The sequence below is a fragment of the Pteropus alecto genome, unplaced genomic scaffold (assembly GCF_000325575.1).
Source record: "Pteropus alecto unplaced genomic scaffold, ASM32557v1 scaffold45, whole genome shotgun sequence".
NCBI lineage: Eukaryota > Metazoa > Chordata > Mammalia > Chiroptera > Pteropodidae > Pteropus > Pteropus alecto.
This window is the reverse complement of record NW_006442491.1, coordinates 19,008,009-19,024,892: the sequence shown is the minus strand read 5'-3', so window position 1 is coordinate 19,024,892 and position 16,884 is coordinate 19,008,009. Positions and strand designations below refer to the sequence as shown.

The 16,884-nt window shown below is 51.8% G+C and overlaps 2 protein-coding genes across 4 annotated transcripts; both read left to right on the top strand.

Annotated features, from left to right (window-relative positions):
• The first annotated feature begins 2,438 nt into the window (after positions 1-2,438).
• Positions 2,439-13,376, top strand: LOC102892043 (interferon regulatory factor 4). 3 transcript variants are annotated; one of them, XM_025040048.1, is made up of 8 exons: positions 2,439-2,805; positions 7,606-7,795; positions 8,118-8,188; positions 9,014-9,125; positions 9,245-9,310; positions 10,065-10,436; positions 10,849-10,967; positions 11,198-13,376. In XM_025040048.1, exons 1-8 carry the CDS (start codon positions 2,575-2,577, stop codon positions 11,324-11,326), a joined length of 1,290 nt encoding a protein of 429 aa, XP_024895816.1. In that variant the 5' UTR covers positions 2,439-2,574; the 3' UTR covers positions 11,327-13,376. The 3 variants fall into 3 exon arrangements, with proteins under 3 accessions (XP_024895816.1, XP_024895815.1, XP_024895814.1); XM_025040047.1 differs by having other exon boundaries at positions 8,091-8,188; XM_025040046.1 differs by having other exon boundaries at positions 7,606-7,843; positions 8,091-8,188.
• A 117-nt stretch (positions 13,377-13,493) lies between these two features.
• FOXS1 (forkhead box S1) lies at positions 13,494-15,220 on the top strand. Its single transcript, XM_006921703.3, has one exon. It carries the CDS (start codon positions 13,968-13,970, stop codon positions 14,958-14,960), a length of 993 nt encoding a protein of 330 aa, XP_006921765.1. The 5' UTR covers positions 13,494-13,967; the 3' UTR covers positions 14,961-15,220.
• Positions 15,221-16,884: the final 1,664 nt, after the last annotated feature.

Sequence of the window (16,884 nt, the reverse complement as noted above, 5' to 3'; positions counted from 1 at the left end):
GCCCCTGAGTCTCTCCTTCCCTCTGAACCCCTTCCCCTCTCTGGGCCCCTCTCCCCCTGAACCCCCTCCTCCTTTCCAGACCCCTCCCCTCCCCTATTCAGAAATACTGGCTGGTAAGTGCCTTCCTCACTCCTGACCTTTTAATCCTGGACCAAAACATACGCTCTAGCAGCTTGCCTGAGGACACACAGCTAGAGCAGGGGAGGCTGGATTTGAACCGAGGTAGTTCACATCCCAAGTCGGTTGTTAAAGAAGCAGCTCCTTCTGGTCTTGGAGGTTACTGGAGAGGAGGATCCACCCCTTTTAATTTAGTTTTTCATAAACGAAAACTAACCTGGAGTTGAGAGGGGTCTGAAATAGCTATAATCTATAGCCACCTTCATGGAGCTCTTATTATGTACCAGGCACTGTGTTCAGGGTGGTGGGGAGGCCCAGAGTCCAGCTCTGGGGGTGGAGGGATGGACGAAATAACCACCTGCTGCCCAACTTCTTGCTCCACATTCATTCAACAAATGTCCATTGAGTATCTACTGTGTGCCTGGCATTGTGCTGAGCGCTGGAGATACCAGCAGTGAACAAAACCTCTGCCCTCTGGTGTTGCTGTCATTTTGGTGGGAAAGAAACCAAATAGACAGATAAAAGAAAAAATAAGTCAGGGAGTGAGAGAGTGAACTGTTATATTATCTGGTGAGAAGCATTCTAGGCAGAGAGAACTGTAAGTGAAAAGGCCTTGAAGTAGCATCCTGTGTGAAGAACAAGATGGCTGGACTCATCAGAGTGCAGGGAGCCTATGGCAGTACTGGCTAGTTAGTGGTGTCACCATCCACTGGGTTGTCACCATCCACTGGGTATAAAACACCATTCTATTTCCCCTGGTGTCTTCCCCTATTTAAAAATCTCCATGGCCCCCATCACCTATAGGACAAAACAAAGCACCTCGATCTAATGTTCCAGGTCCTTCATTGTGCTCCCCCTGCTTCCATCATTACTTTCACCACCCTCTGACACAACAGCAATAATAATACCGCTCATTTATTGAGCACTCACTATGGGCCAAGTAAATATGATAAACACTTTACCTGCATCTCATTTAATTCTCAAGCAACCCTATGAAGTAGGCATTGCTATTTAACAGATGAGTAAATAGATTGGTGCCCAAGGTCACCAGTGGGTGGGGCTGGGATTTGAATCCAGACAATCTGGCTATGGACCCCATCCTCCTAATTACTACGACTCTGCCACCTAGAGAAATAGATTGTCTGACACATTCAAGACTTCTGCCTTAATGCAATTATTTTTTATTATTTGAATATTTTAGTATTTAATCATATGAAATGCTTTGTGCCCTATTGGAGCTCTACAGGCCTGAGTTTGAATCTTGGCTGTGACTAGAAGTGTCAGAACTGGGTGTCTGCTGGAATATGGGGACAGAGGGTGCGGAGCATGAAGGCCTCCTGACAGGTACACATGAGGAACAGTGCTCCCAGCTTGTGGTCAATGCTGGCTCAGTGCCCAGATCTGCGCCCGCTGCAGAGGGCGTAGTTTCTCTCTTGGAACCACAGTTTCCCCATGTACACAGCAAAGGGCGGAGCAGTCTGCGCTACTTGCCTTCTTTCACATCACAAACCCCATTTGACAATTTAATAAAAGATACAAACTCTAGAAAAATGCATAGACATGAAAAAATTTGCATACACTTTCGGGGTAGGGGTCATAGACCCCACCAGTAATCCATAATCTCCACATGTAGCTGTTGGGAGGTACCCACAGGGCACTGTTCAGGCTCCTGGGCTCTGGGGACAGAGAAACGCAGGTTGGGATCCTGGACCTGCTAGTACTAGCTCTGTGACCTTGTTATAGGGCTTTAACCTCTCTGAGCCACAGTCTTCTTAACAATAAAATAGGTAATTATACCTATCTCACATGCTGTTGTGAGAACCAATTAATACACTGCAGGAAAGGCTTTAGCTAGGCCAAGCACTGTGGTGAGCATCAGTAAATGGGGACTCCCAAGATTTAAGGTGATAAATAGTTCTCCAAGTGTGGCCACCTGGAATCAGAATCGCATGGGGAACTTGTAAAAATCTGATTTGGCAAATCGGGGATGGAGGCCTCCCAATTCTTATGCGACTTAGTTTGAGAAGCACGACATCTTTCCATCTTCTACAGTCCAGGTTCTGAAAAGAAACTGACAAGTTTCTGGTAGGCTGGGAAGAGCAGAAAACAGGTGCAGGGTGGGGCAAAGGCCACCTCTGTGTGCCTGTCGCCCTCCACGCCCGGGTACAGGCAGAGCTCGGGCTGCCCCACGCCACACTCTCCGATGAGCATCGGCGTCCTATGGCACCTCTAGCTGCCCCCTCCCAAAGGCCCGATGCCCTCGGGGCCGGCTACACGGGGAGGGGCGAAAGGAAAGGGCCTCCCGGGAGAGGGGACAAAACGGAAAGCGAAACCTGCCGGGCCAGACTTTCGCTTTCGCCGCCTCCGTGCACCACCCAGGTGGCCCCACGATCGCCCCTCGCGCTGGGGTCCAATCGCCGCGGGCCCCAGACTTGGCCCCTAGACGCTGCATCCTCGATGGCCAGTGACCCCTGGCGGAGGGAGGAAGGGAAGGTTCTCGACAGCAGGCGACCTATGGCGGGGGCCGGGGGTCCCCTGCGCCTCCGCGACTGGCTGGTGGCGCAGATCGAGAGCGGGCGCTACGCAGGGTTGCGCTGGGAGGACGCGGGCAAGACCCTCTTCCGCATCCCCTGGAAGCACGCAGCCAAGCAGGGGTACCAGGCGCAGCAGGACGCAGCGCTCTTCAGGGTAAGGGGACGGCGGCCGGCTGCTGGACGCCGGTCTGGCCCGGCCCGGGAGGGCTCTGGATGCGTACGGCCCTTAGCCTCAGTCGTCTCTAGGTTGAGGGTAATGTTTTCCGTGTATGGGAGACCCTCAGACACCCTCTTGAAACAGAATCACCGCGGCTGCATGACCTGCACCGTTTCCACCTCTCAGGGGCCTCTCCTCCCTCTCCAAGGAGAGATTAGAGACCACCAATGGGAACTCCCTCAACTTCCCACTCCAAAACCGCGGACCCAGGGACATTTTCTGTGCTTCCCAACACCAGATCTTCTCAGGGACCCCTCCAGAGAGCCCCCGCCCCTTTCCTCAGTAATCATTAACTTCCTCCTAACTGGCTCCTTCCTGTAATAGTTAAACTCTGGAATCTCTCCCATGAGCTATAAGGAACCAAGGAACCAACCAACCAACCACGTGTCAGACTACCACGGTCATCAATGAATGCCTCCAGCTTCCCCTGCTCTGGCCTCTCCTCTCCTTTCCCAGCAAGAAACACCTGGAAACAGTCTCCCGATCATCAGCTCCCTCATTCAGCATCCTCTCCAATGCCTTCTCCCCCTCCTCCACCCCATCTGGATTCTGCCAGTGTCTCTAGGTGCCAAATCCAAGGATGCCATCACTGTCATTTCTTTGACCCCTGGGGGAGGCTCCATTCTCTTTGAAACGCTCTCACTTAGTTTTCAGAATCTCTGCCTCCCAGCCCACCCTTCACCCTACATCTCAGCCTCCATCCCCTCCTCCTATTCTGCAGCTCTCAACACTCACTCCTGGACCTCCCTCTTCACATCCCACTCTCCCCTTCCACAGCCTCGGCATGGAGCCCAAGCCTCCTGGTCTAGCAGCCCCCAGACTTCTCAAACTCGCACATCCTCAACACCACGCTGATCAGCTTACGCTTACAAACGTCTTGTGTTTTTCAAAATGGAGAATGGCACCCATTGCCAACCAGACCCCAAAACCAGGCACCTGAACCCTGGCTGCTCCCCTCTCTTCCAATCTCCTTCTACTCCACTACCAAGGCCTACTGGCTCCTCCCACAGAACTTCTCTTCAGTCCATCTACTTGGACTTATTTCTATAATCTTTCACCAGGACAGCTGCAATGAATTCACAGAGCCCCCTGCTTCCCCCTGTCCCTCAGCCCTCCCCTCAGTCCTCCAGAGGGATCTTTCTAAAGGGAAATCTTCCCTTGACATTCCTCTACTCAGAATCTTTGGCTCCCCATTGTCCTTGTAATGAAGTTTCAATTCCTTACCACTGGCCTCAAAGCCCTGCAGGAACTGCCCCTCCCTGGCCACATCTCTCTCGGCTCCCTCCCCTCCCCAAGTGTAGACCCAGCCTGACAGTTCTTACAGTTTCTAAATGCTTCGTATCTCTCTCCATTAGACCTTTGCACATGCTGTTCCCTCTGCCTGGAACACCCTCTCCTTTTCGTCATGTTCAGCCCAAACATCTCTTCCTCAAGAGTCTTCCCCGATGTACTCATTTGTTTAATGTATTTATTAAGCTCCAGTTCAGTGCTTCTCCCAAGTCATCCCTGATTCTTTCTGCTTTCCCCACTGGAACAACTTCCCCTATGAATTATAAGTCCCTTGTATAGGTCTCTCTCCTCCAGCTGCTTGAGGGTGGAGCACAGTTTCTGTCACAAAGTAGGTACTCAATAAGTGTCGAATAGGTGGTTGCATGGCTTGTCCTTTAAGACTTATGTGCTGTTCAGAGGAGAGAGATTCTGGGGACTGGCCCTCCCCATCCTTCTGGCTGCTTTGACTGATTCCTCAACTGGCCACTGACACACACACATGTGACTCCCTGGCTTAACGCCTTCCTGGTGCTCAAAGCCCACAGTATAAAGCATGGCCTTTGAGGACATTCATGATTCAGCTTCAACCTGTCTCTTCTTCCTTAATTCCTCTTCCTCTTTCCCCCACCACATATAGGTGATCCTCTTTATTTGTAGATTTCATGTTTGCAAATTTACTAAATTTAAACTCGTTAAAATTTGTAATCCTAAAATCAATACTCAGGGCACTTTTGTAGCCTTTAAAAGACACGTGTGGAACAGCAAAAAATCTGAGTCACTGACATGCACGTTCCAGCTGAGGGTGAACAGGTGATGCTCTACCTTCTTGTTTCAGCTCTTCTGCTATAAACAAGTGCCCTTTTCAACATCTATTTAGTGCCACGTTTTTAGTATTTTTGTGCTTTTTGTTGGTGATTTTACATGTGCCCCCAAGCACATGTAATGCTGAAGTTCTGTCTAGCGTTGCTACGCACAAGAAGGCTGTGATGTGCCATACAGCAAAACTATGTGTCAGATAAGCTTCGTTCAAGTGTGAGTTACTGTACCGTTGGCTATGAGCTCAATGTTAATGAATCGATAGTTTATATTAATAAAGTGTCCAACAGAAACACACATAAAACAAGGTTATGTATTGATCGGTTGATGAAAACAGTGTGACCAGAGGCTCACAGGAACCTAGCCCTGTATTTTCCCTAGGAGTAACTCAATATTCACTAATACAGTGTTTGTGTAAATTTTATAGAACATAACTACCATGAAGAATGAGAATTGACTGTACATATACCCTCAGACACACATACTCAGCTCCAGCAACACCAGGCTGTTCACTGTTCCCTGAAGGCACCATGCCCTTTCACACCTCCAGGCCTTAACTCAAGCTGTTCCCCTTGCCAGAAATGTCAGTCACTCCACCTGGCACCTTCCTACTCACCCTTAAAGGCCCAGCTCTACTTATTCCATAGATACTTATTAAGTGTCTCCTGTGTACCGGGCAGCACTTTAAGTGCTTGGGGATACAGCAGTGAACAAAATAAAGATCCCTCTCTCATCATGCTGATAGCACCCTATTCCCTGTGCCCAGGTTACCTTTGAGTTAGAGTATCCTTGATCTAATGAATAAGTACTACAATAAGTCACCACTGACTGTGTGCCAGATGCTGTGCTTAGCACTTTACATAGACCTCTCATCTTATACCCACCACAACCACGTGACGCTAGGAATCAATGATATAGTTTACAGACAATAAATTCAAGCCTTAAAAGGTCTCATGACTGGCAAATGGCACCAACATAGGAATGTGGCTCTTTTGTTTGGTGTTTATGTTTCCTATGGCCTGGGACCTCTGAGGGCAATGACTAAATGTGATTCATCAGTTAAATACCTCCAAGCTCTGAATGTGATCAAAGCAAACAAGACCTCTCCTACCGCCCTCCTCTTTATCTCTCTGCCCCAGCCACACTGGCCTTCCTTGAGTCGATCAATGTTTCCCACCTCAGGACCTTTGCACTTGCTATTCCTAGAACACCCCTCAGTTCTCTGTCAGACTTCATCCTTCTTTTCATTCAGGCTTCATCTCAAATGCCATTTCCTCCAAGAGGTCATCATCCTCTCTAAAGTAGTCCCTGATATTTTTTGTTTATTTAGTCCCTCGACCACGACAGTTATTCTAAGGTGTTTAATGATTATCCTGGGTTTCTATGTTTTCTTACAAAGTGAGCATTGCTGTTTTGTGTATATTTTTACCTTCTATACAATATTATGTTGTAGACCTCTGTGTCTTACTTTTCGCTTAGGATCATGCTCTGAATATTTATTCTTGTTCTCTGTACATTTAATTTGCCGCTTTTGATGCTTCTAGATGCTGCATAGACTCTATAGTCGACATCCATTACACACACACACCTCTATCCACTTTCCCAGAGATGGACACCAGTCTGCTTTCCAACACCATAAGTAATGCTGCAGTGGATATCCTTGCCCTGGTCCCCTCACGAGCCTTTGTGAGAATTCCTTTGGAAATGGAATTTCTGCTCACAAGATATGTTTATACTTAATTTAATTAGGCATGCCAGATGACCATCCAGAAGCTCTGCACCCACTCCACACCCACCAACAGTGCCCACATCCCAACCAACTCTTGGCATTTTCCAACTGGCTAGGTTTGTCAGCTTACAAGTGATATCTCATATGTTCATTTGCATTTCTCTGACACTAATGAGTTTAGGTACTCGTGCGCTTATGGGCTTCTGGTTTCCTCTTCTATAAACTACCCATTCTTGTCCTTTGATGAGAATGTTTTCTTTAGGGGCATGCTCTCTGTTTCTTGTTGATTTGCAGAAGTTCCTTTTCTGTTCCAGATCTGAGCCCCTTGCCGATTTCGGACATTGTAATTTTTTTGCCTTATGGTTCATGCCTTTGAAATTTTATTTAAGAAGAATTCTCTGCCCCTACAATATTTTCTCCTACATTATCTTCTATTAATTTCACAGTTCTACCTCTTACTCTTTTTTTAATCATCTAGAGTCCACTTTGTATGTGTCAATAGGTAGAGATTTGGTTTTATGGTTCTCCAGATAGCATAGTATGGTCATTATTTTTTATATTCCATCATCTAGTTTATGTTTTATTTATCACAATCCATAATTTGGAATACAGTTATTTCCATTGAGCTGTTTGCAGATGTCTTTTCCCATTAGACTTGATTTCCTTGAGAGCCGGGACGATGTCTGTCTTGTTCCCCATTCAGTCTCTAACTCAGGCCTGGCACATAGTAGGAGCTCAAGGAATATGTGTTGGATGGAGGGAGGGAGGGAGGAAGGAAGAGAGGGGAGGATGAAGGGGTGGAGAGACAGAGGGTCAGAGGGAGAGAGAGAAGGGTGAGAGGCAAGGCAGGCCCTCATCTCTTTGCATAACACCAGCCCCCTGCCCCAGGCTATTCCTCCCCAAGTGCCCCTGCTCATCCCCAGGCCTGGGCCATATACAAGGGCAAGCACCTAGATGGCACTGACAAGGAGGACCCCTCCACCTGGAAGACACGGCTCCGCTGTGCCCTCAACAAGAGTGCTGACTTCTGTGAGGTGCGTGAGCGCAGCCAGCTGGACATCTCCAACCCCTACAAAGTCTACCGGATTGTGTCCAACGGTGCCCATGGCCCAGGTACCATCCTGCCCCTGGACGTAGTGGCCAAGGATGGCTCTCTGGACAGTAAGGACCTCACTTTGCACATCTGTAAAATGGGAAATGGTGGACTTATTGAGCTTAAACTCATGGGCAGATAAACACAAAAGAACCTTAACTACCCAGTTTATCTCTCCATTTGAAAAGGAGGAAACTGAGGCCCAGAGAGAGATGGATCATGCAGTGAGCTGGGGTGTTCTTGTCTGGGATCAACTCAGTTGAGAAGTTCCCCTCGGGGCCCAGGAAACAATAGGCTATCTATTCCTCCATCCAGTTACCAGGGCTTGTGCTTCTCCTAAAGAGGAGGACAGTCCCCAGAGCCAGCAGGAGCCCCCTGGAGAAGTGATGAAGCCAGCATGCAGGACAGACCAGGTCAGTGTGTCCTTCCAGCCCCTGCAGCCTTGCCAGCTCAGTCATCTCTCACCCAAACCACCCTCTCTATGGTCTCCAGCACATTTTTTTTTCCTCCATCCCCACCACTCCTATCAGCTCTATTTCTTCTTATCACTACTCCATCTCAGCCATCATTTTCAACTCCATCATTCTATTCACTTTGCCTCCATTATCTCTGGCTCTGTCCCTGTTCCCATCACCTCCATCATCTTCAACTCCATCACTCTGTCTGCATCAACCCTATTTTCTCCAAATTCACCCCCTATCCCTTACCATCATTAGATCCATCACTCTGTCCCCACTCACCCCATCAGATCCAGTTCTACCACTATATTCCCTTCCCCTTCATTGCCTCTGGCTCTCTCACTGTTGCCATCACCCCATCATCTCTATTTCCATCACTGTCTGTATTACCCTTATTATCTCTCCCCCATCATTGATAGCTCATTGCTCTGTTTCCATACTGCCATCAGCCTGGTCCATTCCGCTGTTCCTAGTGCCCCCATCAGCATCCATTCCATCATTCTGTTCCCCTGTCTCCATCACTTCTGTTCCCCATCTCTCTTATTCACTTCTAGCATTTTATTCCCTATCGCAGTGAGCTTCATCTCTGACATCATCACCTTCAACAACTCCATCAATTCTCTCTTTACTTTTCTGCGGGGAAGGGTCTTGGAGCTCTGAAACCTCAAAGTTCTTGTCAACCCCAGCTGGGCTTCAGTCCGCCCAGACCTCCCTCTGCCCCAGGGTTGACAGTCTGGGAACTCCTCTCCCACGCTCACAACCCTCTCTCCTGATGCTTAGGCTGGCTCTGGATTAGCCACAGAGGATAAGGACAAGGAGCAGCCCCCCAAGCTGGCCCAGCAGGGCTCATTGCCACCAGTTGCCCTGCTCCCGGGCCCTTTGGCTGACCACAGTAAGGACCGAGTCTCCTCACCCACCCCTGCCTCCTCCCCAGTCTCCTCCAAGATCTTAATCTAGGGGTGAAGGGATCCGGGGTGAGGTGATGCCTGGCTGATTCTCCTCCTTCCCCAGGGTACCAGGCACAGCACCCCGCACAACTTTGGAGCCCCTTTCCCTCTGAGGACTTCAGCAACCCTGGTAAGGAATCTCCCTTCTGACCACTGCGCAAAACAGGAGAGGGCTGGGTTAGGGGCAGCTAGCCTTTGTCTCCTACCCAAAGGACCCAGCCCAGACTCCCAATAACAACAGCAATGGCTAACATTTGTTGAGGGCTTAGTTTATACCAGACATTCTTCTAAGCTCTCTCCACAGCCCTGAGAGGTAGATCCTGCCATTACACCCATTTTACAGATGCCGAAACAAGACACAGAAGTTAAGAACTTTGCCCAAGATCACATGTCTAGTAACCTGGGAAAGTTGCTAACAGGTCACAGCTCCTAAGTGGCAGTGAGTGACAGTCCAAGGGCCTGACTGCAGAACCCACAGTCCTAACCGTAGAGCTTACTGCTGGCTACTCACATCGGAGGCTGCTGTGTTGTTGTTGTTGTTGTTGTTGTTGTTGTTGTTGTTGTTTCCACCAGCATTAAAATATTTGCTGGGGAAAAGCTCCTAAAATCTCAGAGGTTGGTGCTGTGAGGGCCTCAGTGTCATGCCCCCATTGTACAGATGGCCCTAGATCCCATGCTTTTGAAGCTTAGCTACCAGTTTGTTTATACTTGAAACTGCAATTACTTACCACCATTACCACTATTAGAATTATTATCACTTATCGCGAGAAAATGCCCAAATTCCCGAGGTGGGGGCCAGAGGGAACCTGAGTCCCCAGCCCTGTTGTGGGGATGGAGGCGGCAGCCGTTGCCCTGAGCGCGCGGCCCTTCTCTCCTTTCCGCAGACTGCTGGCTGCACGTGCGGCTGTTCTACTGCGCGGAGCTGGTGCGTGAAACAATCGCGCGCACAGCCGAAGGCTGCCATCTGAGCCCTCAGACAACCGCCGCTGCGGCTTTGCGCCTGCTGGGGCCGCTACCGCGCGTCGCACAGGTTCGCTTCCCGGAGCCGCCGCCCGGCGCCCTTGTGCTGCAGCGCCTGCTGCCTCACCTGGAGCGCGGCGTGCTGTTGTGGGTGGCTCCCGAGGGCGTATTCGCCAAGCGCCTGTGCCAAGGCCGCGTTTACTGGTGCGGCCCGCTGGCCCCGCACCGCTCACAGCCCAACAAACTGGAGCGCGAGCACACCTGCCAGCTGCTGGATACACGCCGCTTCCTCGAGGGTAAGGGCGCCACGATGGGGCCAGTGGTGGTGCAGAGCAGAGCGGCTGCGCACAAGAGTGGGCAGAGGGACAGGGACAGAGGAGAATGGGCACACCGAGATGTGGGCATAGGGCAGTGGGCAAACAAAAGACATGAAACAAAAGACATGACACAGAGCACTGGGAATGGGAACAAATCCGGGCATGGGGAGGGCTGGGCACAGATATGGGCTTAGGTGTGTAGGGGGTGTGCATGTGGAAGTGGACACAGATGTAGGACATGAAACAAGCATACGGATATGAAAGTGGCTTAGGGCATAGGTGCACAATGGGGATGTGGGCTTACGGGACGTAGGCATAGGATAAGAGCACAGCTGGGCATCACGTAGGATGCCCTGTCTTGGCCCAGCCCCTACAGTCTCCTTGCCCGTAGAACTGCGGGCCCACCTGCAGGATGGTTGCCCGGAGCCTGAGTACCAAATCCGTCTGTGCTTTGGTGAAGAATACCCGGGACCCCGGGACCAGCCTGAGGAGAGGCTCATCATGGCCCATGTGAGTCACCTCCCACCCCAGCAGAGAACCATACCCTCCAATCCCCTCCTGAAATCCCTCACTGCTCCCTCTAGTCCCAGCTCTGCCCCAGTCAAACCTGCTGTTTGACTCTGCCTGTAAAATGCATGTGGAAGGGGGCTGTCAGTAGGGCTGTGACTTCTCACGGGGACATAGGGGGCAAATAACAGAGAAAGTTGGCTCATCGCCTCCCACCCTCCATCCTCTGGCAGGTGGAGCCAGTCTTCGCCCGAGAGCTCCTCCTGCACTCGAAGAGCCGCAGCCACAGTGTCACCTCAGCGGCAAGTTCCCTCATCCCCAACCACATCACTCACCTAATGACACATCTCAGTCAGCCCTAAGCATCCATTTCCACCTCTCTGACCCTCTAAAGGCAGCCCCCCACAGGTTGCAGATCCTACCCCAGCCCTGCCCAAACTGAGCCAGTAGACTTGGGGCCTCCCCACACCCACTGACAGCAGAAGCTGATCGCAGACTTTGGCCTCTCAGCTGAAGAGATGGAACCCTGGAATGCAGCGTGTAGGCAGCCAGCCTGGCAGCTGAGCCTGGGGCAGCAGGTGGAAAACAAACTTGACCTTGAGATTCTGGAAACAGCGATGAGGGCAGAAGGAACAAGACTTTATCTCTTTGTTGAAAGCCCAACATGCCTGTATCAGTTTACCTAAAGCAGACCTTACCTGTGATTGATCCATTATAAGCTTTGCTTAAAGCCGAGTTTACCAATAATTAGATCCTCAGGATTGTTTAGAGTGAGGCCAACCAATAACAGAATTGCCAGGGCTCTGAGGGACCCTGAGTTTCCAGACCTTTCCTCCTGCCTGCCACTAGGGTCATCTAGTGCCCCATCTCACTTCTTTTTGGGAATGGGGAGTGGGGTGGGGAAAGGTCCCAAAACAGAGGACTTGGCCCAAACCCAGGTTAGATGCTAACCCCTGAACCACCAGCACCAGTAGATACTGTCTTTGGAGAAACTGAGGCAGGCTGCCAAATAGAACCCTGAGGCAGATGCCAAAGTGGGAGCCAGGAGTCCAGCTTCTCCTCAATCTTTGCAAACTATAAGTTGTAGGGAGTCCTTGAGAATTGGGAGGAAGCCCCTTAACCATGAAGGTAATTGACCTTGCCTTGTCAGTAATTCACTGTTTTCAGGCCCAGATAGCAGACCTTTTTTCCTTTCAGGATTTCTGACTTTATTATGTTGCCTCTTACAGGTGGCAACATAATAAATCTCTTTTAGTGATACATTAATAAGCTACTTTTATGGGGTGAGACTGTATGATTCAACAAAGGACAGAAGTCAATTAAATCACTTTTTTTTTTACTTCATTGAACTAATGTTGATTGAGCGCCTACTCTGTTCCAGGCCAATGCTGGACACTGGGAATGGAGCTAAACAACTCTTTTGGGATTCACAGCCAGTTGGGAGTACAGTGACTGTCCTCTACCCCTGCCCCTCATAGGAGAGGTGATTGTAAGGAGTTTCAGAATACTGGGTTGAAATCCCAGCTTTTTCACTCACCAGCTGTGTGACCTTAGGCAAGTCACTTAACTTTTCTGAGTCTTAGATTCCTCATCTATTCAAAAGAAGCTATGAAGGCCTCTGGAGCAGGGTTGCTGAAGAGGGGAGGTGAGTGGGCCTGGCATGGAGGGTGGTACAGTAGATGCCCTCTGACTTGGTTACTTGTGGGTGGGAGAGCATTGAGGAGGCTGTCTCATCCTTCAGAAGGCCTGATGTCTGTCCTGGGCTTCATTGTCCCCCTAGCCCAAGGCTGTAGCTGGCAGGAACCTCAGTTCAGAGTGACAGTCTTCAGCCGTATCCTTCTCTGTGCTAAGCTCTTGGAGGGCACTGGATTCCATGTAAGGGAGCCTGTTGTCTCCTCTCCACAGCCCAGACAGCTGAAGAGTCACCAGCTCTACTTTAGAGATGGAAAACGGAGGCTCAGTCAGAGTCAGGGACCTTTTGGGTGATGGGGGTGATGTTTCTGCTCAGATGGCTGTCCTCCCCGACACTAGTCACTAGAGGGCGCTGGTACTCAGCAGACCAGGTTTGGCCGCCTCTCATCACTATCCTAGGTCCACTTTCCCTCCTCCCACTGCCTGCTGGAATTCACCCAGTGCAAGGAGGGCAGGGAATAGTGTGACCCCAAGGGCTCTGCACTGTGGGGAGGAGTAGGCCACAGACCTGGGAGAAGGAGGAGAGGAGTAAAGGGGAACTGGAGATGGGGACTTGAGAGGCCCCTGTGGCTTTTCTCATGGAGACGCCCAGTTGTCTAACTCAGCTCTTAGATTCTACCTCTCCGGTCTCTTGTTAGAGATGAGTGTCTCTTTGTCTCTCTGCCCCTCCCTCTCTTGTGTCTGTACTTGTGTCTCTCTCTGTATCTCCTATTTTCTCTCTATCTCTGTAGATTTCTTTCTTTCTCTTTCAGTGATTCTTTTTCTGTATACTATGTGCATGCATGTGTGCATGTGTTTTTTCTGCCATATCTTTGTCTCTCTCTCTCTCATTATGTCTCTGCCTCTGTCTCTCTGTGTGTTTCTGTCTCTCGTTATGCCTCTACCTCTCGTTGTCTTTGTCTCTGTCTTTTTTTCAGTATCTCTGTCTCTTTACATCTCTGCCTCTGTCTCTTTTTGTTTCTGTCTCTGTCTCCCTCAGTTTCACATCCTGTCCCTCCCCAGCCACCACCACCCAGCACATGTGGGCTGAGGGTCTTAGTCCCTTCCCTCGCAACTCCTCACCCCTGGCAGCTGCTTACGACTTCCCAGTCCTGGCCTCTCCTGCCCGCCTCTCTTGGGCCTTGGAGGAGGGGGGCCAGGGAGGAAGGGAGGGCAGCCTGGCGGGCCCACCCCTTTTTGCCTTTCCAGGCTGGGAGGCTGGGCCAGTGGGCCTTTTAACCAGCCCGGCCGGCTGTGCCGGACACCAGCCCTGGACTCCCGTGCCTGGCCCCTGTGGTCCCAGCAGCCGCCAGCCAGGCCAGCCCAGCCAGCATGCAGCAGCAGCCCCCACCCGGGCCCCTGGCCCCTGCGGCCGAGCCAACCAAGCCTCCCTACAGCTACATAGCCCTGATCGCCATGGCCATCCAGAGCTCCCCAGGGCAGCGGGCCACACTGAGCGGCATCTACCGCTACATCATGGGCCGCTTTGCCTTCTACCGCCACAACCGGCCTGGATGGCAGAACAGCATTCGCCACAACCTGTCACTCAATGAGTGCTTTGTCAAGGTGCCCCGTGATGACCGCAAGCCAGGCAAGGGCAGCTACTGGACATTGGACCCGGACTGCCACGACATGTTCGAGCACGGCAGCTTCCTGCGCCGACGCCGACGCTTCACCCGGCGGGCAGGTACTGAAGGCGCCAAGGGCTCTGCCAAGGCACGCCGTGGACCCCTCAGAGTGACCAGCCAGGACCCAGGAGTCCCCGACGCCACTGCTGGCAGGCAGTGCCCATTTCTGGCGGAGCTTTCAGAGCCCAAGGGCCTAAGCTTTGGGAGCCTGGTGGGAGCCTTGCCAGCCAGCATGTGCCCGGCAACGACCGACGTCAGGCCCCGGCCATCCACGGAACACAAAGAGATGCTCACGCCCAAACCTGCAGGCCCAGGGGAGCTCCCCGCAGCCACATCGTCTTCTCCATGCCCAGCATTTGGCTTTTCTGCTGGCTTCTCTGAGGCTGAGGGTTTTAGTAAGGCTCCTACACCCATCTTGACTCCTGAGGCAGGCATTGGGAGCAGCTACCAGTGCCGGCTGCAGGCCCTAAATTTCTGCATGGGGACTGACTCAGGCCTTGAGCACCTCTTAGCTTCAGCAGCCCCCTCCCCTGCACCTCCCACCCCTCCAGCCTCACTGCGGGCCCCGCTGCCCCTGCCAGCTGACCCCAAGGAACCCTGGGTTACTGGCAGCTTCCCTGTCCAGGGAGGCTCTGGCTACCCACTGGGGTTGACCCCCTGCTTATACCGGACACCAGGAATGTTCTTCTTTGAGTGAAGCAAGCTTGGCCTTGGGCAGTCCCTGCTGGACCCCTGCCAACTACACCCTCCAGGCTGAGCCTGACTCTAGGATCTGGGGAGTTCTCAAAGGACCCAGGCCTGGCAAGCCAGTGACACTGGGACAGGAAGCCAAGATTGGATGGTGAACACTCAGCCAGCTCCCAGGGCCTCTGGACAGACTTGGGGGTGAGGGGAAGCGGAGACCCCTTGGTATTTACTCTGTGGCTCTCAGGGCCAATAAAGCCAGTGTGATGATCAGGACCAGTCTGCTGAATGGCTAGGGGATAAGGGCCAGGACACCTGGTTCTTCTGTGTTGGATGGCTGTGGTTGCGGGGTTATGTGGCAGGGGTGGGGGATCCTGGATGGAAATATCCCACATGAGGCCTTCTCCTGCTGGGGACTTTCTCAGGGAGTTTCCCAGGAAGGCAGAGGAAGGGAGAGCAAGGAATGGGAGAGAGAGAGAGAGAGAGAGAGAAAGAGAGGAGGGATGTAACCAAGAGAGACACCAGGCAGGAGGTGAGGCTATCCTAGTTCTGCAGTTCCAAACTCTGTGACTCAGTTGCCCCCATCATGAGTGGTCAGAATAACTGACCATTTGTGGCATTTATTCTGTCCTGGGCTTACATATATCCTCTCACTGAATCCTGTGTGATAACGGAATGGTATCCCCATTTTACAGTGGCAGAAACTGAGGCTCGGAGAGTTTGGGGCTCACTAGCTCCAACTCCAGATAGCACATGAGTGGCAGAGAGGAAATCAAAACCAGGTCTGCGAGCTCTGCCCTCGGCTCCTGACCTGAAGTCTGAGAGAGGATGCAGGGATGCCACATAGAGCAGGAGTAGAGCTAGTGGAAACAGGGAAGGGGGTTTGGAATGCCAGTGCTAAAAAGGCACCCGTTATGTCTTGCAAGTCTCAAAAGGCAGGCAGGAATCCTCTTGTCTGGATTTCCCACAGGAATGGGGGCCTCCCTGAGTCCCCAGCTCTCTGAGCTTGCCTGGTGACTCTTTAAGAAAGCATTTCTCTCATGGGGAAATGGGGGTGGCTGTCCTGGGCACAGATCAGAAGAGACAGAGCCTTGACTTTTGGCCTTCTTCAGCTGCCCGCTTGCGGAAGCAGGAGGAATGGGTGTATTTTTGTGGCCCCATCAGAGGAATGGACTTAGAAACCTGTCCCCACACCCCCTAATACCAGAATTGCTGAGGCAAATGGCTTCCTTCTGGAGCCTCAGTCCCCCCTCTGGATCATGTGCATAGAGAGAGAAGAACAGAGCAGGAAGACTGGAGAAGCCCCTTTCTGGTCTTGATGTGGTGGCCTGGAGGGTCTTATGTCCCATGAGGTGACACCCTGGGGGCTGGAGACCCCTTCATCATACAGGCATCCCAGTCCCTTCCAGAGGCTTTTCCTGGGCAGGCAGCCACACTGACTTCAGTCTCTGTTGCTCCCTCCTCCCTCAGCAAGTCCCCTGGGGCCTGGGAGGAAGCGAGCCCGGCTGGACAGCCCCAACTGTCTGGTTCCCACAGACTCCAGAGCCAGGGTGGAAGGGGGACCTGCAGGGTGGGGGCTCACTGTGGCCAGAGGGGTTGGGAAAATGCCTGGCCGGCTGTGGGGACCCTCCCCTCAATGCCTGCCAGACCCCAGCCTGGAACCCACTGAGCCACAGGGAGAAGGAAAGAGGGTCTGTCCTGGCGCATTCAGGCTGTCTTATGGGTGAAAGGGGAGGAAGAAAAGGTCCCATGCATGGGGACATGGGTGAGAAGAGGGGAAGGAGGAGCTTGTGTGGGTTCATACGATGGTCTGTGCCTCTGTGGGTCATTATGTCTCAGGGTGTGTGTGTGGATGTGTGTGTGTGATACACAGAGACAGACAGACAATTATAGAGACAAGGACAAGCAGATTCGGCATGGGGCGGGGGCGTTCTTTC

What these genes read in the sequence shown, in the direction of transcription:
- LOC102892043 (XM_025040046.1), top strand. Translation starts at nt 2,575, where the DNA reads ATGGCCAGTGACCCCTGGCGGAGGGAGGAAGGGAAGGTTCTCGACAGC. An exon ending in AGGACGCAGCGCTCTTCAGG is followed by an intron (nt 2,806 to 7,605) that starts GTAAGGGGACGG and finishes GCTCATCCCCAG; the next exon opens with GCCTGGGCCATATACAAGGG. An exon ending in TACACGCCGCTTCCTCGAGG is followed by an intron (nt 10,437 to 10,848) that starts GTAAGGGCGCCA and finishes CCTTGCCCGTAG; the next exon opens with AACTGCGGGCCCACCTGCAG.
- FOXS1 (XM_006921703.3), top strand. Translation starts at nt 13,968, where the DNA reads ATGCAGCAGCAGCCCCCACCCGGGCCCCTGGCCCCTGCGGCCGAGCCA.